Source organism: Cryptomeria japonica, chromosome 4 (genome assembly GCF_030272615.1).
Source record: "Cryptomeria japonica chromosome 4, Sugi_1.0, whole genome shotgun sequence".
Taxonomy (NCBI): Eukaryota; Viridiplantae; Streptophyta; class Pinopsida; order Cupressales; family Cupressaceae; genus Cryptomeria; species Cryptomeria japonica.
The window spans coordinates 530400623-530423622 of record NC_081408.1 but is presented as its reverse complement, the minus strand read 5'-3'; the positions used below and the strand labels follow the sequence as shown (position 1 = coordinate 530423622).

The 23000-nt window shown below is 37.5% G+C and overlaps 1 protein-coding gene across 1 annotated transcript in view; it reads right to left on the bottom strand.

Annotated features, from left to right (window-relative positions):
* Window positions 1-22617, bottom strand: part of LOC131069050 (protein NAR1) — a 74257-nt gene extending 51640 nt beyond the window's left edge. Inside the window, exons 1-2 of the mRNA XM_058004362.1 lie at window positions 22299-22617; window positions 11824-12088 (exon numbers count right to left, since the gene is read on the bottom strand). Coding sequence (XP_057860345.1) covers window positions 11824-11937 — 114 coding nt within the window. The 5' untranslated portion in view covers window positions 11938-12088; window positions 22299-22617. The remainder of the gene's footprint in view (window positions 1-11823; window positions 12089-22298) is intronic.
* Between the last annotated feature and the right edge of the window lie 383 nt (window positions 22618-23000).

Sequence of the window (23000 nt, the reverse complement as noted above, 5' to 3'; positions counted from 1 at the left end):
TCTTGTGAACCCTAATGTGGTCCCTTTTGCACCAAAATCTCCATCCATGCTGCAGAAATGGGCAAAGGGGAATAATATTGATAATATAATCACTGGTGGAGCTTTATTGTCAGACGATTTGTGCACTCTAACCCCTCTAACCATCAGACACATGGATGCAGTTACACCAAGCAAAAATGCTTTAGATTCGGCAAAGAGATACCATGCTCATGAAGTGTCCAGGGCAGAAAAAAGGGGTCATTGTGGTTGAGTCTTCACATAAACCAGATGTGGGGCTGGCATCACCTAGAGCTTATGCATCTCTAAATAACCATGCTGAGGCAAGCAAAGCCAATGTTAAACCTTCAGATGTTAAAGATATTTGAAGCAGCAGAGGAAAATGGATATAAAACCTGAAGAGCACAAGAATATACTGAGAGGGGAGGGGGGTGAATCAGTATATTAATTACCTTTAACTTTTTCAACTTCAATCACAAGTATATAACTTCTCATAAACATATTCATTGCATACCAACATTCATGTGTGATCTAACTAATATGAACACAAGTAGAACACAAGAGAACCCTTACGGGAGAAAACCACAGCAAATCAATGCTTGTATTCAATTCTTCTTTTACAATGTTTGTAGGCACCAACCCCTACATTTGTGAGCATCAACCCACTAGAAGCACCAACTCCCAAATCTGAATTTTGTGAGCACCAACTCCCACTTCAGAATTCATGAGCACCAACCCATTGGAAGCACCAACTCCCACTTCAGAATTCGTGACCACCAGCCCACTTCACATAAATCTGATTTTCCAACTTGACAATGTTGCTATGACAACGGATGATGGACAATTTGATCTTTTCAATAGTTATTCTTCTCTACTCAGATGTGCTTATAATATTTTTCTTACACATATACTCTTCCTTCAAATCTGCATATATTCCTTTTCAGAATTGCATATACTTTCCTAATCAGCATATACCTCTCTTCAAATCTGTATGCACATCCTTAAATCTGCACATTGTATATCTGTTACTCAACACGTCTCTTTTAGATCTGCATATGTTCATTATGCACTGCCTCTTCTATTAATGTCTATTGCTGCCTTCATATAATTCTTTTTCTATTAATATTCATTGCTACATTTCTTTATTTTCTTGTAGAATGATCTTTATTCTTTTTATTCATCACACCACACACACGTATATTTCTTCTATGTCTGCTTAGAATACAGCCATTATATTTTTCTTTATTTTCTTCTTAAATTATCTTTCTTTTTATTTACACACTTGGTGTATACCTTCGATTTGTCTTTCTTTTCAAAAAACACACTCTAAGTTGTAATTTTATTTCATTCTCAACTCTCCACACGGTTCCTATTCTTCTGAAATATATTTTATTTCACTCACACATCACACAACACTTCTACAATAATATCTTATATCTCTTCTTTTCTACATGAAGAGACATCTTTTCATAATGGATGCAATTCCTCCAAGAGAAGAACCTTTCCAAGACTTAATTGCTACTTTTAGATGTTAACAAATGCTGCCTTTTCACATAATAAATTCGATGCCTGCTTAATGAATAATCTCTGCTTTAATCCTCCTTTTATCGCTACCTTATTGAAGCACTCCTTATATTAATATAATCTTCATCACACCTTTGAGAATATATCAAGAATGCATTAACACGTCCTTTCATTTAAGAAATGCACGTTGGCTTGACTATTCACTAACCTCTCTTTAATGAAATCGTGGCTCTTCTACTAAAATGGCACTCCTTGTTAATGAAAATTCATCCTTAACAAATCAACCCTTCACACCTTGGTTAAAAGAAATTGCATCATCTGTATTAATGAATCGCTGCTTATATTTGACTATTCTTGTTGCCACATTTCTGATCATTACTCTTTAATTGTTGATTGTCTTGGTAATTTGTATCACCACATTTCATGTTCACTAGTTAATTAAATAATAACTGCCTTTTTTAAATTGCTTCATGTTGATGTGTTTTTTACGCACATGCGAACACAGAATAAAATACCCAAAAGTATCTTATCCTCTCTTGAACAAAATCTCTCGGATGCTAAAGGTTAGCTTAAGGATCATTCGAGGAGACTCCAAGGTTCATATGTGAAGGATCACTACATGTGGATAAGCTTTGTTGGTTGATGTGATTCCTGGTATCACAAGGGGACTTACGTTTGAATGCCTGAATGCATTAATTTGTTGGAACTTAGGTCCTATCTACTCAGCTGGAAGATTAAAAAGGGCAAAAGGAATAGGGTTTGAGAAGTCTATGCTAGGACCTAGAATGTAAAAAGATGAATGAATGACTTTATGGGATCCTACTGAGCGAGGTCTCACCATCAACCTGAACAATTCGACACAAGCTCAGTGCAATCTTCTAAGGACGTTTCAAAGATGTATGAATCAATACCATCAAACATTGATCACCATTCAAGTTAATGCATAAGCAATGAGTGTAGAATGATTCGAGGTTAAGCTCATATCATTCCAGTTGACCACACAAGGCGCACTTACAAGCAGCAAGAGGTTAGTGGTATGGACTAAACGGATTCCACATAAATACATTCAACAAATTCCTCCATTCAATCTAATTATTTACCATCTAACACGAAGATCCGACAAGAAACCATGCCATTGTAAAGAAACAACACACTTCACCATAACTTCAATGAAAATGGAGCTCATTTACAATTTATGCCTTCTCCTCCTAATCTAACTTCTATTCTAATTGCTATTCTATTCTTCTGTATTTCTCTATTACCACCTATTGACTGTTAACCTTTACAAATGAAGAGTTTGAGCTTTATATAGAGAGCTCATTTACAATGAACGGCTAGGATTGATTCTCCATCAATGGCCAAGATTTTACAATGAAAACCTTAATTAGGGTTTGTTACAACAAACTCTCCTTAGCCAATGAGAAAATTACATTCAGAGAGTGTGGACCAATAGATATCAGGGATAGGTACATCGGAGTTTGTGCCATCACTAGTGAGTCAAGTACATTGCATCTAGACATGCTGATGTGGAACTTCTTCAATTGGTGGAGTAGTGACCGGGATGCCACCTCATTCTTGCACTTTGTAGACTTGATTTGATTCATCATCATGAAAGGATGTTGAGAGATATCTCTTGATACTTATCCAATTTGCTCAGTGTAATGATGATGATGAGAAGCAAACTTTGATTAACTCTTCTGAAACTATATGCTTCTTCAATCATGTTCAACGTAGGTCCTGTGATGACTTTGGTCGATCCTCCTCTTGCTCATGATATTCTTGATGAAAGGTGCACCTGGTTGAATGTAGCTCTTCCTTGTACTGACTTCAATTCTTGGATTCCTAAAGGGAATTCAAGATTGTCAAACATCCCTCCATCATGTAGGTTATCTTTCTTTATGTACCACGGCCTCGAGGTAGTTGAATGATCTTTCTTTACAGTCTATGCTAACCTCATGCTTCCGTGATGTGGTGAGAGCCTTCGAACACCTTGAGATCTTTTCTTCTTTGATGTTTGTTGATGAAGTTCTTTGAAGGCATTTTTCTTGTATCTAGTCCTTGGTGTTGAAATTTTCTCCTTGAGATCCTTGTTACAATCTTCCCTCCAACCTCTTCCTTTTGATCTCTTTCCTTACCTCCTACAAAACAAACAAATGGGCATCAAACATACATGATATATAACCTTTACATACTCCCATCTTAACTTGATCTTTTATTCTATATGTTGCAGATCTGATATATGCAGGCTTAGGGGGGGTCGATCCTTTGCTTGAGAAAATTTGCTGTCCTTTTGATGAATTCACTCCTTCCTTTGTGAATTTGCTGTTGTTCTGATATAATTTGCCCCTTAGAGTGACTGATTCTGCTCCTTTGCCAATCAGATTTGCTAATGATGTTGATTGGGTTCCTTGCCTTGCTGATGAAATTCGCTGACCTGCAGCTGACCTACTCAAATTCGCACTTGTGCTGCCTCAATTTCCCTAAGATGCTGATAAATCTGATAAATTTGCTACCTTGTTGAAGAAATTTGCTGTCTTACTGGTAAAATTCATCTATTTGCTGGGTAGATTCAGTAGGTCTGCTGTTTAAATTGATGGCGGAAATGAATGTTTTGACCCTCCCCTTATAAGTGTTTAGAGTAACGGTTATGTCTTTTGGGGTGCAAGGTCGACTTGATAAAAAATTACCTTTCTCATGCTGGCCGACTTCACCTTCTTGCCAAAATGCTTGAATTTGAGGAATTCGCTCAAAACAGGGGGCAATGTACATTATTTCACCAAATTCGCTTGGGACCTTGGACAAGGTACCTGATTTGACAAACTTCGCTCCTAACCTTGGGAAAGGTACATGCTCTTGACAGGTTTCGCTCCAATCAATGAGTGAGGTACATGTCCTCAAGGTAAGATTCGCTCCAAACATGATGCGAGGGACAGATTCAAGACAAATTCGCTCCAATCTTGAGGCAAGGTACATAATCTAACCAAATTCGCTCTTGGTCTTGGGCAAGGTATGGAACCTAAATGAAAAATTTGCTCTGATTGGAGGGCCAGGCATATGACCTAAGGAAATATTCGCTCTCAATCCTTAGCAAGGTACACAACTTGGTGAGAATTTTGCTCTGGACCCTTGGCAAGGTACGCAACTTGGTGAGAATTTCACTCTAGACCCTTGGCAAGGTACGCAACTTGGTGAGAATTTCGCTCTAGACCCTTGGCAAGGTACACTGCCTTAAGGTATTTCGCTTCAGCTGGTCGCCAAGGTAAATGAATCTTGGAGAAATTCGCCCCAAAGTTGAAGTAAGGGACCGAGCCTCAAGGTGAACTCGCTCAATTTGGAGGGCAAGGTACATTGTTTTGATGAAAATTCGCTCCAAATTGAGAGCAAGGGACAAGGTCTTAGTAAATTTGGAAATGAGGGGAGTCTTTGCAAGCAATTACCTTAGCGAAAATTTGAAAGAGCATTGCAAGTTGATCTTCATGTCAGAATTTTGATTCCCCTTTGCAACTCCAACACTTGATTGGCTTTATTTGTGTGAGTTGATCAGATCTGATCAATCTTTGATTGCTTCGATTGATATCTTGCTAAGTAGAAGTTTCATGTCTATTTGCATTGACAAGTTTACTTGATCAGATTTCGATTATCTCACCTTATATAGACCAATCGGCTTTAATGGCTTGATTTGTAGGAGTTGATCTGATTGATCAAACTTTAGTTGCTCTTTTCCAATCCATCCTCTAGCACATCATCTGCACTTGACAACTTAGTTGGTCATTATCATTTGGTTTGCACAAGGAAGCCTGATTGTATTTTATCCTTGATCAGATTTTGATCACCTGTCCTGTGAAGACCTCCAAGTGGTTGAGCTAGTTTTCATTGCATTGTTGAGAAACATTCATGATTGTGAATGCAAGAACAAATTGTAACAATGAAAACATTAGTTCATAATCTTGCATTTAAAATAACTTTTATGAAATCACTTTTTAAAAGGAGGTTTGTAAAGCAAATTTCATCATGTAAACAACTGTTTCACTGATCCTTTCCATGATATCTAAAAATCTGGAACTGATGATGTTGATAATGAAATCCACTCAGATTTGTATGTAATCCAATTGTTTCTCATTCACAGTTGCTCTCTATCGAGTTATTAGCATCTTGATTGTTCAATCATACTTTGGAAATTATAGAAATGAAACAGTCAAAAAAAAAATGATGAAACAAAGTGCTCAAATCTGGGCATGAATGCCCTATCGCTTCTTCCAAAATCCTCCTCCTTGGCTGGCCTCTCCCTTATCCAATACATGTCTCTGAATTCTAATTTGTATGTTCAGTTTCGTACTTGGCTATTCCTTTTCTGCTTTGGAATTATTTGAATTGCCTCATGCCAGGTAGGCCTCCAAATTCACCCTTGAATCACCTTAATTCTACTATCAATTTGCTGGACTTGATCTCCTTCAACGTCTTGTTCTAAATCCAATTCTGCTTTGTTATAAGTATGCATCTATCTCTGCCTGTCATCACTTAAGATTGACAGAAGAAAGTGATGGCTTTTGCACACAGTTCACTCCTCCTGCTGGGAATTCGTATTTTGAGTCTGGCTTAAACCTGCACCTTATGTGAAGTGATTGCTTGAAACAGTCTGCTCTTTTATAATCTGATTTTGGACACGTCTTTTGTTTCAAGGGCCAGCTTCCTATCCTTTTGTTGCCACACCTTGCATCATGTCTCATCGTGGCATGTGCTGGGATATTAGGAGCCAAATAGAATGATGAGGTGGCTTCTTTCATCTTTAAGCTTTGGTGGGCCCAAACAATGATACGGTAGGAAGTCAAAAGAAATGCTCTAAGCTTTAAAAGAACCTTTTTAAAATCTCCACTTCAGATTTGGTGGGGCCAAGCATGTGATGAGGCAAGGATGGATGAAGAAATGTGAGGTGTTGAGGAAAGGCCACGGGTGAAAGCATAGTTTTAAAACTCGTGGACTCGCCACGGACTCGCGAGTCCATGGGAGCCACGTCCATCTGAAAGACTCGCGAGTCTTTTGCATGGACTCGTGAGTCTTTCAGATGGGACTCGCGCGACTTAGAAAAAAAGACATGCAAGCTTTAAAATTGAGTTTTTTTAAAAAAAATTTGCCTTCATTTGGCATAATTGAGGAGTGAAAAATAACACCCGACACCTTTATAAAAAAAATTTTAAAACTCCATTTAGATGCAAGCGATGCCCCTTTACCCCAACTTGGGGGCACTGCCCCCAAACCCCCGTCGAAAAATATAGGGGGAAACCGCGCATATGAGAGTAGGGAAAATTTAACCTCCGAGTCTGATTAGGCTCCATATAACAGCATAATTAGCATTGGAGAAATCTTGGTATTATGCCTTCATTTGGCATAACTGAGGAGTGAAAAATAACACCCGACGCCTTTATAAAAAAAATTTTAAAAACTTCATTTAGATGCAGGCGATGCCCCTTGACCCCAACTTGGGGGCGCTGCCCCCAAACCCCCGTCGAAAAATATAGGGGGAAACCGCGCCGATGAGAGTAGGGAAAATTTAACCTCCGAGTCTGATTAGGCTCCATATAACAGCATAATTAGCATTGAAGAAATCTTGGTATTATACATTTTAGAGTTGAAAGTTTAAAACTATGAGTATGTATGTGTAATGTTTCAATTATGGCTCTTATGCTCTCTAAATGCATGAATTTCTTTATGTTTTTTTGTAAAACTATGGTTTTTCTTTTTGCCGAGTCCTTGCCGAGTCTTTCATGAGTCCGAGTCTGAGTCCAAATTTTTGGTTTGCCGAGTCCGAGGCGAGTCCGAGATTTTCAACTATGGGTGAAAGGGAAGAAGAGGATGTTGGGGAAAGGGAGACATAAAGGATATGGATGTGGGGAAATAGGGGATACGTGGGGAAAGGTAGATTTAGGATGTGGGAGGTATAAGGGATAATGGAAGGAGTTAAGATATGTGGGGAGTAAACTGGAGTCGGAGGTATAAGGGGGTGCTGCGGTAGATAGTAAAAAGGGTAAAGGGGAGGTATGGGTGACGTTGGGAGTTATAAAGGGTAGGAAAAAGGTAATTAGGAATGAAGGTGGGAAATGGGAATAATTAGGTAGGTAGGGAGGTTAGGATAGGGATAGGATAGGGGTAGGCTAAGGGGTATAGAGGTAGGAGGGTGGAAGATGTAGGTGTGGGCAAAGGTAGGTATAGGCGAAAGTGAAGGTATGTGTAGGTCATAGTATAGGTGATGAGATGGAAGGGGGAAATGGGGACGGCAATGATGAGGGATGGAAATGAGTGAGATCGGGTTTGGACGCCCACTGACAGTGCTGGGAGAAGTGGAAGTGATTGTGCCTTGGCTGGGCAAAGGGAGTGTTGAACCTCACTTCATCCTTAAGAAAGAGACTTGATCAGCTCCTCAGCAACTAGAAACAAAAGGTTAATAGCAAAGACTCGGCAACAACCAACAACTAAGCTAAGACCACTAACCTAGAAAGCGAAAAAGTGGGGGTCCCCATTTGCAATGGGGCGATGTGTGAATACATCACAACACTTCCTTATCACCCTTTTTATGTAGGATTATTTTTGTCTTTAGTGGGGGCTAGCATAAGGAGGTGGGCCCCATAACTTTTGTCTTTTAGAGGGGACTCTAGCATAAGAAGGTGAGCCCCTTTATTTTTATTTTTTATTTTTTTTATATGTTTTTTCTCTTTTTTTTGTCTTATGTTTTTTTGTTTTGTCTTTTGATTAAGACAAAATAAAGTTTGTCTTAATTGTTGAGTTTCATTTAAATAAGACAAAAGTTTTTCTTATATGATTTGTCTTTTTAGTCAACACAAACTATTCTGCTGCTTACAGATAAGACTTGCTCTATATTACTGGCTGCAGATAATCTTCATACATCTCTGCTTATTATCTGTATATCCTCTTCAGTGATTTGTCTTCACCTAGAATGAAAAATACTCAGCCTGTGTTTGGAGTTCATCTTCAAGATATAATCAAGTGTCTGAGCAATCATCTTTAAACATTTCTGACATCAACCTTTCATGACATCAATGACAATATTTTCACACGTTTGACATCAATGTCTATAATTCCAACAAAACATTTGTTCTAGGCATCATCTAATCATCTTCGTGGGTTAAGATGTAGCGTCTGAAGAAAACAAGTACTCTATCCAAACACTGATATGCACGGTTAATTCTTTCTGGCCTAGTCTAATCAATTTGTATTAATGGATAAAAAATTATGGCTTAGGGGTCTCAAACAGGCGAACCTAGTAACTTAAAAAAATAATGATTATCAATACTCGTTCATTAATAATTAGTATTTTTTGGATTAAATATAATCATTATTTTAAATTTAAAACTTAAATAGTACCAACAATGAAAATTTAAATAAATAAATAAAAATTTATATTTTCAACAATAGTTTTAATTAAATAATTTTGGAATGGAGGCGCTGCGGAATACTACGGCAGCTAGGGTTTGTGCGAAGAATGGAGACGTTGGTGTGCACAGTGGGAGGCGAGGTGAATGGGCCTCGGTGGTTCATTATGGCCTATGTCAAAAGGTTAGGGCCCCTTTCAAGGTGCAATCGTAGCAGACATGACATGGTGTAAGGGGCTTGAGGGGTTCAAGCGGTGATCATCCCCAGTACGCGCGGGGCTATAGACAAGTTTTGCTAGCGTGGGGAGGGTCTTCTCTCTCTGGCCTTCCCTCATCGTCTGGAGCTGCGCAAGTGCCTCCCAAGACGTTTAAGTCGTGGGAAGATGGGACAAGATTAAATGGTATGGTGCGCCCCTGTGCAAAATCTTTGTCGGTGGAGCTTGTTGGAGAGATTGAAGAGGTGGTGGAGCACAATGTGAATGTTTTTTTGGGGCTTGGGCTAATTGGTCGCTTTAGAGGTATATGGCTGAGTTTAAAAGATCTTCATAAATGGATTTCTGAGAACTAGGAACCCATTTTGGATGGGTGTTCTCAGATTTATCCGAGTGCTCGTGGCTTTTTTAATGTAGTTTTTGATAATGTGAATGATAGGAATAAGGTTCTATGTGAATAGCAATGGTGTTGGGAGAACAAATACATGCTTTTGTTGAAGTCGTGGCACATAGCCTTCGATCCATCCACCGAATCTTTTGACTGGATGCCTTTGTGGGTCAGAATTCTAAATCTACCTCTTCATTTTTGGTTTGATTCTTGTTTTGAAAAGTTGGGGGATTCTTTAGGCAGTTTCTTAATGGTGGATGAGGGTTTGTCTAATCTCCTGCACTCCACTTTTGCACGGATCTTGGTGGAGATGGATGTTAATGCTAGGCTCCCAAAAGAGATTTCCATCAAAACTTTGAAGGGTGGTTGTTGGGTGCAGTCCTTGGACTACGAAGGGATTCCATTTAGATGCAGGAGATGCTTTCAGACAGGTCACATAGCTGATCAATGTGGCAAACGGAGAGTGGATAAAACTACTTCTTGGTGGAAATATGTTTCTACTCTCCATTACTCTATGGAGAAAGTGGATGACAATATGAAGGATTGCTCAATGGCCCCATGCGGTGGGGGTTTTGGAGTGCCAGTTGTGGAACCTCTTTCAACTGGCTTCTGTAATGGTAATGTGAATCCTGCTCCCAACAATGTTGATGTCGTTGTGGATCCAATGTCAAAGCATATGGATGCTCCTGTGGCATTAGAGCGTTCGGAGTCTAGTGCTATTGAATCGACGTGAGACATGGGGAAGGAGGGACTGCCCACTACAGGTCTGTTGGGAATGTGTCTAATCGAGACAAGGGGATGGAGGGGCTGGTAAATGTCAGCTCAATAATAGGGTATGTCTCAGGGGAGATTAATGAGAACCAAATTAGTATGCAATAACCGAAGGAAGGGGGCAAGGATGGGTTAGGTGTTTCCAAGGTGAAATTACTGGAAAATGCAAACAGGATGGATGGATAGAGGTTAAAAGGAATAGAGAAAAGAGAGTGAAGAATGAGAGTATCAACATGTTCCTTCACTCTCATGAGAAGGGGGGATTTGAATCAGCAATGTAATACCTGTTCCATTATGAAATCAGATACTTATGGGGCAGGTGGCTCCCTGATTGTAGCCCCACCTGGTTCGGGCCAGCTTAAAACCCAATTTCTCAATAAAATCAACTACTATTACCGATCAAAAAAAAAAAATAGTTTTAATTAAAACTATGAACTAATAATCAATAATAAATTATCAATTACTAATTAATAACTAAAGTTAAATCAATGGACAACTACGACCATTTGACAACTCTAACATTTCTTTGGGTTTTGACACAGCAATTTGTTTTCTTCAAAAGAGCAACCTTTTTTATTACAACACAATTTGGTGACAACAAATAAGTTTTATGTAATGAAATCAAGTTTTGGATTGGGTATAACACATTCTACATTATAATGGTTTGCTTCACAAAGATTCAATAAAGACTACACACATTCCTACAGGGAATTACCTGGGATTTGGTTCAAATAAATATAGGTCTTTTGTTAAATCATACCCTTGCATGTAGGAGTTTAGAGACTAAGATCAAGTTTTGAAGGACATAAGCTTTTGCATTCTGAAAAGTTTCCAGAAAAATATAAAAAAATGAACTATATTACTGGGTTCTGACCTAGATGCCCCTGTACCCATACCAGTACTGCTCTGGTACTGGTAATGCTCCGGGTACCTCCCGGATACCTCATAGGTTCTTCTATTTTTCTGGGTACCCGACTGTCATAAAAAACAGTGCAGATCCAGGTAGGACACTTGTAATATAAACAAAAAGGAATGAAAAATTTTAAAAGCTATAAAAATTAAAAAACCAACACAACTAGTATGCTGATAGTCCCATTGCATTTGGTTCTAAATGTACAAATGATAAGTGAAATTGTTTTATTTTATTTTATTTTATTTTTTTTTTTTTTTTTTTTTTTTTATTGACTCGTCAGGCAGAAAAAATATTAAAGTTCTATAATCAAAAACCAATTCATTCCCCATAACAAATCGATCTGGGATAGAAAAATGTAACAAACCAACTTTGCAATCATAATCCAGTGTTTCTCACATGCTTAATCTCTAGACTCTTGGGCAAAGCATGATCTGGAGATCTGACATTAGGGAGGAAAAAGAAGCAAAAGGAAAAAAAAAATTGTATATCAAACATGTCATTCAAAATACTTTAGTGCAAGAAATGTAAGTGCTTTTAGACATTATCAACTTTTTTGCTGCTATAATTCTCTTTGTACATCTCTTATTGAGGATGGAAAATGAAAGCAAGCAACAATAGGGAGAAATATAGAACCTCCGCTTTTGGGATTGCCTTGAGCCCTTTCAAGGAAACAATACAAGACTGCGAAGGGGCTATGAAGTCATTGAGGTCACCCAATCTCAAAGTTGCAGAAAATTTTTCTGTCATGATGACAATAATGATTTCTTCTGTCCTTTCAACTTTACTGCTGCTTTTGATTTTTGTCTGTTCTCGTCCCAGGGCAGTGAGGAATTGCTATTATTGCTTCTGCTACTCCAGCTTCCTTCCTGAATACCTTTTCTTTTAAATTTGGTTGTTGCTGCAAGGAATGAAAATTGAAAATAAGTAAGAAAAAAGGACATGGCTAATTCCAATTTCCATTTTCTCTGATCTGTGTCAATATAGTACTCCATTCTACTGCTGCACATTCCAATTTTCAATTTTCTGCATTGCTTTCATTTTCCTTAAATTTTACTCACTTGACAACATCAACATATCCATTTTTAGTTTGAGTAAAATAATCAAATTTATGGAATCAGTATTTGACAAGTACAAAAAATTGCTTCCTAGAAAAAATTGCAAGATTTCTTACACCAAACATACCATCAGTTAATTACATCATTCCTTTTTTATTATTTTGATCCCAGTAAAGGCCAAAATTCATTACCTAATGTTTTCCAACTGCAAATAACTATCTTTGGTGTAATGATTGTCACACCCCAAATTTTGGCTTGCAGATACTTTTAACTTTTACGTTAGGGTAGGGAGGAGGCGAATTTGGAGGTGATCGTAAATTTAAAAACATGGAGGCAAATTTCACAGTAACCACTAAAAAGCAGCAGAAGGGTTTCAAAGGAGCTGTGAGCAAAGATAGAATGTCGGGGCTTTTAAGATTCAAGGATGCAGAGGCGGTTAACACGGTGATGGAGATCATGGGGCCTTTATTCATGGAGAATTCTTCAAGGTGGAAGGTGAATTTGGATATTATTTCAATGGTAATAGCTTGGGGTCTGGAAACTAGTGAGAACACAGAAACAGTAAAATGGGCAGTTACATCCATTTTCGAAGATGCAATGCTCGAGGGTTTGGACTCCATCTTGGAGTGGGCGGTGCCTGGGGTTGGTTTTGACTACTTAGAGGGTTTTGAAGAGGCCAAGGATGCTGATGAATTCAGCATAGTTTCCTTCGTTCAGTGGATTGGGAAGGTGGATAAGGAGGCATATGTTTTGGAAAGGGTGCGGGCTTGGGAAAAACTCAAGTGGATAATTCGGAGTCATGAGAAGGAAGACAATGAGCTGACACGGGCATGGTCGGAGATGATTCTTAAAGGCAAGCGGTCAGGGGTGAGGAAACGAAGAATGACTGAGACAAGCTTCACAGACGACGATAGGGCTGCTCCGGTTTAGACTGAGTAGAAGGTTTAGTTATATAAATATGACTTATAAAGTGTCGTAAGATAGTTATAGTTGGTTTTTACAATGCTTAGTGTAGTATGGTGGTTTATAGTTGGACCAATTTTCTGCAAGATGTAATAGGGTTTGGGTGGTTCTTGGTTATAGAAAGATAGGGAATGCAGTTGGGTTTTGGTGCTTAAGTGTTAAAGAATGTAAGGTTAATATCCATAGTAGGGCTATTTTGCAGTCTGGAAGCCCGAATTTTTGATGTAATTTCTATATATTATAATGCAATAAAATACAAATTATTACCGACCAAAAAAAAAAGAATTTATAATTTTGTTAATTTTTTTTTTATATTATTTTATATGAAATGTCGCTTTGTAAAAATGTTGTTAACGATAAAAAATAAGTTATTAAAGCTTACATTAAAAAATTCACAAGTCATCTTTTAAAATCTAATAAATTTTAATATCACCAATTCACATCATCTTCAAATTATTAATAGTTCGGTTGCTATGGGTGATAGAAAGTCAGAATTGATTTAAAATGCTGATTTGGCCAAAAAGTGGTACACTCTATTCTGGGTTGACCTTGTCGAGTGGACCTCCTCGATGATTGAGGTGAAGGTTCTATCCCTTCTTTGAAACTATCTAAGCTCTCTTCCTCTATCATGTCCCGTCCATAACACCCACATCCGCACCATCTCTAAGTACATTATGCATTAAGGAAACGTACACGCAAAAAATTGTCTTACACTGAAAACTTCACAATTTTTTGTAAGTCCGATTGGACCTAGAACAACAGCGGAAGAAGGAGCCACCTCGTTATTTATTAAAGCAGCGGTCTAGTTATTTATAAGGTCGGAAGAAGGAGCCACCTCATTATTTATTAAAGCAGCGGTCTGGTTATTTATAAGGTGGTGATCTTAATCTGAATAATGCAGCAATCCACATAATGTAAACAACAATTAATGTTAACACTAATACAGGTTGTCAACCCATGATCAGATCCGATAATCAGCAGAGTAATTAATTAAGTAAAAAAGAATTTGTATGAGGAGTTGCCACCCTTGCAATATGAGATAGCCAAATACAGGCATACAGAAATTTAGTATTACGATTGTAATTTGGTATGAAGTAATGATTCTTGTGGTAGATAGCATAACGAATCTTATGTATAAGATCTCACTTATGAATAATGTGTATGCAATCTTATTATGCGGTCTTTTGTATATAGAATATAGACAATAATATGTTTCTTTATATATCTGTTTAAATGTTGCAATCGACCATTATAGGAATAGTAAGGGAATACAAGGAGGGGAAAAATTATGAGGTCCTCTTCTAAGTACGCCACCTCATGGTGGTGACTATTAGTCCCATGAGGCCAAGGAGGTGCAAGGAGTGCCCCACCCTTGGGCTTAGAAGGGAAGGATGTTCCAAACACCCTATTGTAGTTTCCCCCAAACCTCTACCACGGTTGACTATTGGATTAAGGAACTTTAATCACAGGGAGGAGAATAAGGGTAACAAGAAGAGGAGAATGGCTATAGGATTCCTTGCTAGGTACACCCCCTCATAAGGATGGCAAAGGGCCACATGAGGCCAAGAGGGATGGTATATCCGCTATTAGGCCTAGGGCAAAGGATCATTTAAGGCACCCTAGTATGCCCCCTTATCCTAACTCTCCTAAGGTTGAATTCCATAGATATATCTTATGATTAAGTTAATGTTCATAATCCTAGAAGGAAAGATCCATACTTTTGACTTAAAATAATGTTTCTAATAGGAAAAATCTTTTTTATGAATTATGCTTCAATGATTACCTAGCATATATGCAAGATCTCAATCATGTAAACGAATCACTAACTCTATTCCATGTCTTGTTTCACTTGGAAAATGTGATTTAAGGCAAAAACTAGTGCATTTACAAAAGGGGACATTACAGTTGGTATCAAAGCATCAATTCTGCCAACCTAAGGGACTAGTTGATGCACCTTAGCCAAGGGGCTTTAAGGGCTCCAAAGAGGGAAAAGAAAAAAATTGCAACAAGTAACAACAACACAAGGAGTGAACAAATGAAACATCAGTTTAGGACTTCAAGGAACAAACAAACCAAGCCATACAAAATATAAACGCCACCATGGATACTCTTAGATCTCACCGAGGAAACGGTAGGGAGGTCACCTCAAACCACTCTGAAAATGACAATAGAACAACTTAGGATCCACCCCAAGAATAACTCGGCCTCCCTTCATAGCTAGGGAGGGGCTATCAAGGGAAGAGGAGAAAATTGACACACCCAATCCTGATTTGAATGAACTTTTTGAAGCATATGCAAGGCTTGACCCTGAAGTCAAGAGAAGCATTCCATTCATAGTATATTGAGAGGCCAAGACAAGAAGTACCCATAGAAGGGGGAGAAATCAAACTAATAAAACCTTGCAACACAAAGTAGAAAAATTGACCCTCCCAAACTTTGATGGATCAGATAAGGTCACAACCTATGCATGGATCAAATAGTTAAATACCTACTTATCTCTTTACCCCCTATTAGAAGAAAACGCAATTAAGTTTGCCATATTGCATCTAGAAGGGGTTGTCCATAAATGGTGGTACCATGGCTTAGTCACCCAAAACCATCAAAACATAAAAACCTATGATACCTTCACCAAAAAACTCATTGAGAGATTTGATCAAAAACATCCCAAAAGATCTTTCAAAGAATCAACAAGAATAAGGCAAGAAGGAACCATTGAAGGTTATTTGGCCAAGTTTCAAAGACTATCAGTTATAGTACCTAGAATATCGGCGAAAAGGCTCATCTAACTATTTATAGATGGATTGTCACATAACACTCGTGGCCTAGTAAGTGCCTTGGACCCTACCACACTCCAAGAAGCAATCCTAAAAGTCACTCAGCTTGATACCACCAAAGCAAAGGAAAAGGATCACTCTAATAAGATGACATCAAAAGATAAGCACCTTTATGGGATGGACAGGTGCAAGAGAGCAATTCTTTCTAATGACAACCAAGAAGAACTTTGGAAGAAAGGTCTATGTTTTGATTGCAAGAGACAATGGGAACGCAAGTGCACTTGTAAACAAGAAGAAAACCAAGAGAAAAAGTTGTGTTTTAAGAGCAAAAATATATAGAAGCCTAGACATTTTTGCAATTGAAGGGACATTAAACGAAAAAACTTGTGCTACAAGTGCAAAGAGAATTGGGAGCCAGGATGTCTATGGGACAAGAAGCCAAGCTCATAATATTGAAGTAGTTTCCAATGAAGGGACAAGAAATGGAGAAGAAGACCCAAACAAGACATGAAGAGGATGGGGAATGTGGAACCTTGGCTTCCATCTCAAGGGCATCCAAACATCAACCTTTTAGAATTCAAGGTGTTATTAAAGGGGAAAAAGTAACAGCCCTTGTAGATACTGGAGCAACCCACAATTTTATTGATGAAAACTTATTTGCAAGACTAAAACTAGGAGCGGAAGACTTTAAAGGCTTTAAGGTAGCCTTGGATGATGGATCTACTACTCCATTCACAAAGAAAATCTCCCAACTAAACATCACTTTGGGTAAACATCAAGTCAAAGACAAATTTTCCATTGTAAATATGGGGGATACCGATGTGATTTTGGACCCCCCATGGTTACACTCCTTGGGCCCCGGCATCCTAGACTTCCCAAAATTGGAGATATGTTTTAAACATAATGGAAAAAAGGTCCTTTTATAGGGACTATCCGATGGGTCCCTGAAAGTAATATAATCCAAAAGAGTGGCAAGAACCCTTAAGCATGGACAAGTAGAATGGGCCACCCAATGTTTGATCCTAAACAAATCCTCCACCAAAAGAAAATCAATTGTTCAAGTGTAACAGGGTTTTTAGCAACATCCCTCCATGACTTCCACCAAAGAGGGGCTTAGAGCATTCTATTGAGTTAGAGGAAGGGGCAAAACCTATTGTTACCACTCCCTACTGTCATCCATGCAAATACAAAGAAGAAATTGAAAAGGCCATAAAAGAATTCTTAGAAATGGAACATATCCAACCAAGCTCTAGACCTTTTGCCTCTTCTATCGTACTTTCAAAAAAGAAAGATGGCACAATGAGAATGTGCATTGATTACAGAGCATTAAATAAAAAGACAATAAGGAGCCATTACCCCATTCCCCAAGTCGATGAGCTAATTGAAAAACTCGGGGAGGGATGCTTCTGAAAAATTGACCTACAATCAAGGTATCACCAAATAAGATTGAGGAAGATATACCCAAAACAACCTTTAAGTGCCATTATGGTCATTTTGAATTTCTTGTCCTACCCTTTGGGCTAACAAACACCCCAGCCACTTTTCAATGTTCTATGAACCACATCTTCAAGGGACAACTAAGGAAATTCATATTGGTCTTCTTTGACGATATCCTAATTTATATTAAAACTTGGGAAAAGCACCTAAGACGCATAGACAAAGTGTTGGGAATACTTGAGCAACATTCACTATTTGCCAAACTATCCAAGTGCATATTTGGGATGAAAGAAATTTTGTACCTAGGGCACAAAATTAGTGCTCGAGGAGTTAGTGTCGCTGAAGAGAAGATTGAGACCATAAGGAGTTGGCTAAGACCAAAAACTTTAACACACCTCAGAGGTTTATTGGGACTTTGCAGCTATTATCGATGATTTGTCAAAGGCTTCTCAATGTTGATTGCCCCACTAACTGACTTAACCAAGAAAGGGGCATTTTCCTAGAACGAAGAAGCACAAGCAACCTTTGAAAGACTTAAAGAAGTAATGAGTTCTTGCCCCATTTTGGCAATACCACATTTCTCTTCACCTTTTGAATTATATTGTGATGCTTCGAGGGAAGGCATTGGGGTGGTTTTAATGCAAAACAAACACCCCATAGGTAAAAAAACTCAAAGAAATAGAAAGAATTTATTTCGTTTACGATAAATAAATGCTAGCAATCATGCATGCCCTAGCAAAGTTCACACAATAGCTAATTTGTGAGAGATTCCTAGTGAAAACCAATCATAATAGTTTGAGGTTCTTTCTAAATCAATAGAACTTGAATGATAGCAAACAAAAATGGGTAAGCAAGTTACAAGCATATCTCGTGTGCTTGGGGCTCCTAGCCTGGACCTAGCTCTGATACCATGTTGAATTTTCTTACAATACTAGGATCACAAGAAGATGACCATGCACAGTGATCATAGGGTGTGCTTGATTAACCACAGGCAATGATTCTCATCATTGTTGCCCTCACAAGCATAAACGATATACTGTTATCGTCTCCCCCGAGCACGGAACTTATATCTCTGATATATATATATATATATATATCAAATCTGGATATGACTTTATAGTATTGCTTCACTTCTTAAAAATATATGAACAAGTTAATTTGCCATACAAAGAATACGATTTGTACGTAATAAGTTTGCTCTTCTAATGAATTCGCTGTGGCTGAAGAATGAAGTCAATCTGCTATGTAAGACGATCAGCAGTAGACCAAACACGAACTGTAGATGATAATGCACAGGCTGAAGGTGAAGGCGGGTCTGCTTGCTCTTCTAATCGATCTGCTTGTATGTCTTGTATAATTCAAACTGCCTTCAGTATGTTCAATCTGCTATACACAGCGATCTGCCTTTATAATTATTATCAAGTCGATCTAATCTTATAATATCAATCTGCCTTTCTTATTCGATAATCATCCTCCTCAATAAGATCGTTCCTCTCAAATATATATATATATATATATATATATATATATATGCGTGGCGCCCTTTCACCAAGAGTCGGAGCCCTTTCAAACCTTAACAAACATTTAATCAAGGCCCAATCGGTTATACACATACCGATTTAAATAATATTAGTTCGCATATTAATCATGCATATAAGAATTAAACGAATAGTGTATAAAGCATGGTAACAGTAAATAATCGGCTTACCAAATATGTAAGGCCGATAGGCCATTCACATATTTGGTCTCAGTTAGTCAGCCTGTAGGATTACTACCGACGCTATATATATTATCAACAACTCAAACAAATAAGGGAAAGATTCTCATGGAAAAACCTAACCAACAAACCGAAAGTTGCACAAGCCAACCTTGACAACTATTAATGTGCTTGCTTTTATAGAACAAACTTGCACAAAACCATTAAGTTGTCTTACATAAACCATGTGGCTCAAAACCATGAACTCGATAAAACATGACACCAAAATTAAAAATTTGGTACTAAGTGGTTCCCACATTAAATATTTATCCCAAAGTCGCATACAACATACAAGTGTCCCCAAAATGCATTTCCCATGTGGTATCCACATCTTTAAATGCGCCACAATTAAATATTTATTTTAGATTGTTATTATGCAAGGTGTGTTGAAATTTTTTTTGCCGTTTTTTGTTGATGAAAACCGACATTGTAATAAAACCCTAAAAAGGCCGACTTTGTTTGTTGCCCTAAAAATGCATGTTATAAGCGGTTGGGATGCTTAAAGCATTGTAATGTTGATGTACTATTTTTGCTGGATAGTAAAAAAGGTTGGACAGCTGTGTATGGTGGACGTAACCCATTTGGGTGAACCACGTTAAATCTCTGTGTTATCTGTGTCCTATTTTATTTCTTTATCTTTTGTATTTAAATCTGCATATAATTGTTAGTTCATATTTGCTTCGGATCTGCTTGAAACTCTAACAAGGTGCTGGTTTTCCCTCACAATTACAAATTTGGAATTTTGTCAAACTTTTTAAAGTTTAATATGCATCTCATCGACAAGCTTCAGCCAATTGTGTAGGTACTCGCTGTGAACCATTCAATCTACTTTCTCAAAAAATGTCAAAAATACAGGAAAGTGTGAATGGACCATAAAATTACATATGTTCCAGGTTACAACAGAAATTTGACAAAAAAATGAGTTTGAATTCTGACCTTTCCAGAACTCAAATTTGGGATGTGTGCACTTATTAAGAATTTTATTTTTTAAAATACAAAATGCCAATTCATAAATTGATATTACTAACAAGGTATATGAACAAATTTAGTTTTAGCATGCAACTTAATCGTGGTGGAGTCTGAAACCTGAGTCTACAGAATTTAACAAAACTGTGTTGACCAACTCAGTTACAACAAATTGAAGTTCAATCGACAGAAATGAAGATCCATACACATTATTTGGTGGAAAGAAAAAAAAGGAAACCATTTACTGATTTAAAAAAAAGTGCATACCATAATTTGAGAGGATTATCTTTTGTAGCTTTGAATTTGCAAGTGTATTAGATAACTGTAAGAAATTTCAGCATCAATTGTATGAACCTCTGATCCAATAATGACGGATGGCTCTTTCTCTACCAGCTAATTTGAGATTATTCTGCTAGCCGATAGATTAATAAAAGATTTCTTCACTAGATCCACAATTTCTTTGTGTTTCACAGCACCAGCTGAAGAGATAACCATTCTATGTGCCATATAATGAGTCGAAATGTACTATTGCACTTGCCAATGAGGTTTTTTAACTGTTTTAATATTCATTGTAGGTCCTAATATAGTTACTCCCATAAGACAATATTAAAATAAGGTTGCATGTAAATGGTCAAACACAACCTCTTCCATTTCTCTCATAATTATATCCCTCTCCCTAGAAATTCACCCTCCGCAGAGCACTAATCTGCAAAATATCAAGGGCTTTGGGCACATCCATCTTCCAAAACCTTGGCGTAATAAGTAGTTTGCTCCCTGGAAGTATAGGCATTCAGGTGCCCTCCCATGTTCTCGATCTCCACCTTGAGAACCCTTGTAAAGCACCTCTCGCTCCTCTTAAAAATTAAGTGCTGTCCCATAACAGACACATGGGACTGAGAGCTGTGGCCAGTACTACTACTTGTAGTAGCATATCCATCTCATTTCGGACATGTTTGCCAATGCTACTAGTTCTTGTTTGTAAACATAACAAAGCAGATGAATTTAACAGGGATTATTATAAAACTTTGTTGCCTTGATCAATCTTCTCCTTGTAATGACAATACAACTGTCATGCTTATTCTCACACAAAAATGCTATTATACCACTGTTGGTTCAAGCCCACAAAATAATTTTACAAAATGAGGAAAGAAAGACAAACAACAGGCTTAGTTCATAAAAAGAAAAAAAATTGATAAAAGGAGTTAGGTAACAGAAGAAAGCCCCAACATACTACACGAACAAAGATAGGAAAAATAAATACATGCTCAATATTTTAATTTCTCCAACAACTCATTAACCTGCCGAACCAGCTCGTCACACGAATACAACTTATATTCTAATTAATTCATTATTGAGGATGTTCGATTATTTCAGTTCTAATATACATCCTAACTTCAGTCCACAAACCCAACACCTAGTCGCCAGTAAATGGTGCATTAAGATATAGGAACATGTACATGGATAAAGGCAAAGACGACATTTAAAAATAGAGCACCGAAGTACATGAATAAGAGTATCACTAAATTACATTTTTATTGAGAATCATCTGGTGATAAGGGTATGATTTCCTGGATGATGGAGCCCTTTTTGAAATAGGGTGCCCAAGTATATGGAAAAGGGTAATCTACAAACAATATTACTTTCAAATATAGCAACCAGTTTCAGCCTCTGTCCAACCCCCAGTGATTACATACAATTCACACAACCATGACCTTAGTTAAGATGTTGAACGCGACATATTCCCTCAAGTTGAATGAAAATTGAACACCAGGCATTCTGTTAAACTCGTATTTTTAATCAAAAGCCTGGGGTGCCGAATTACTGCCAATAGTAATTTCCCGCATTTATCTCTATGTTCCAAAGCGACCACAAGATGATCTACATATCTTAATTAACTAAAAGTGGTCCAAATCATATATGTATATCTAAAGATAGCAAATTTCAGGGAAATGTCAAGTTACTGATCATATCTAGCATAACTTCAAAATACACAGTTAGGACACCAGACAAAAACATTTACTTAAGTCTCTACGCAATAAATCTCAACAAACCGAAGTATATTTTCTTTTCCCTGTAACAGACAAAAAAAAATTGAAAACCTAGTAAACAAAAATACGTGGCATCCAAGGCCGAGAGAGAGAGAGAGCGGTATTAAACCTGGGGGATATAAATAGCAGAGTCGAAGGCGGCGGGAAACTATTTATCTTGAATGAGAAACTTGTGAGGCAATAACCATAATTCAAACCCTGACCTTCTTCAGTAAGCCAGACATGTTATGTTTCCTGTGCCAGAGGAGAGATCTCCACACAAAACAGCAATTGTTCAGTCTTACGCCTTCTAGTTCACATTAGCAATATTGATGACAAAGAGAACCTTCATTTGTAAATCGGATGGTCTTAAACTCTTTAGAAGCGTGCAAGACGATAGAGTAGATCGTGTCCGTTCATCACTTTTTCCATTTTTGGTCGAGGGGCTTTCCGCTTCCCTTTTCCGTCTCCGTTTGATCATGCAGACTAATTAATGCCTTTCGATGAGTAAATCGTATTAATAATGATGAAGATGTTTTGAAGGTTTTTAACATTTTGTAGGCGGAATTTACATTGGTGTGCATATGGTAAACCTTACCTTGTATTTATTTTCATAAAATGAAATGTATTTAGAATTTTCTTACATGGATGATGGAAAATGGACCTACTTTTTCGTTATGGCAATTTTTATTTTCCATTTACTATTTTTATATATGTTTATTAGTTTTTATTTGTTTTAGATTTATTTATTTTTTAAAATAATTAGATAGATTTTTGTAAATGCACTTCTATACACTGGGCCATTTTGTTTAGTTATAATTTAATTTGTAAA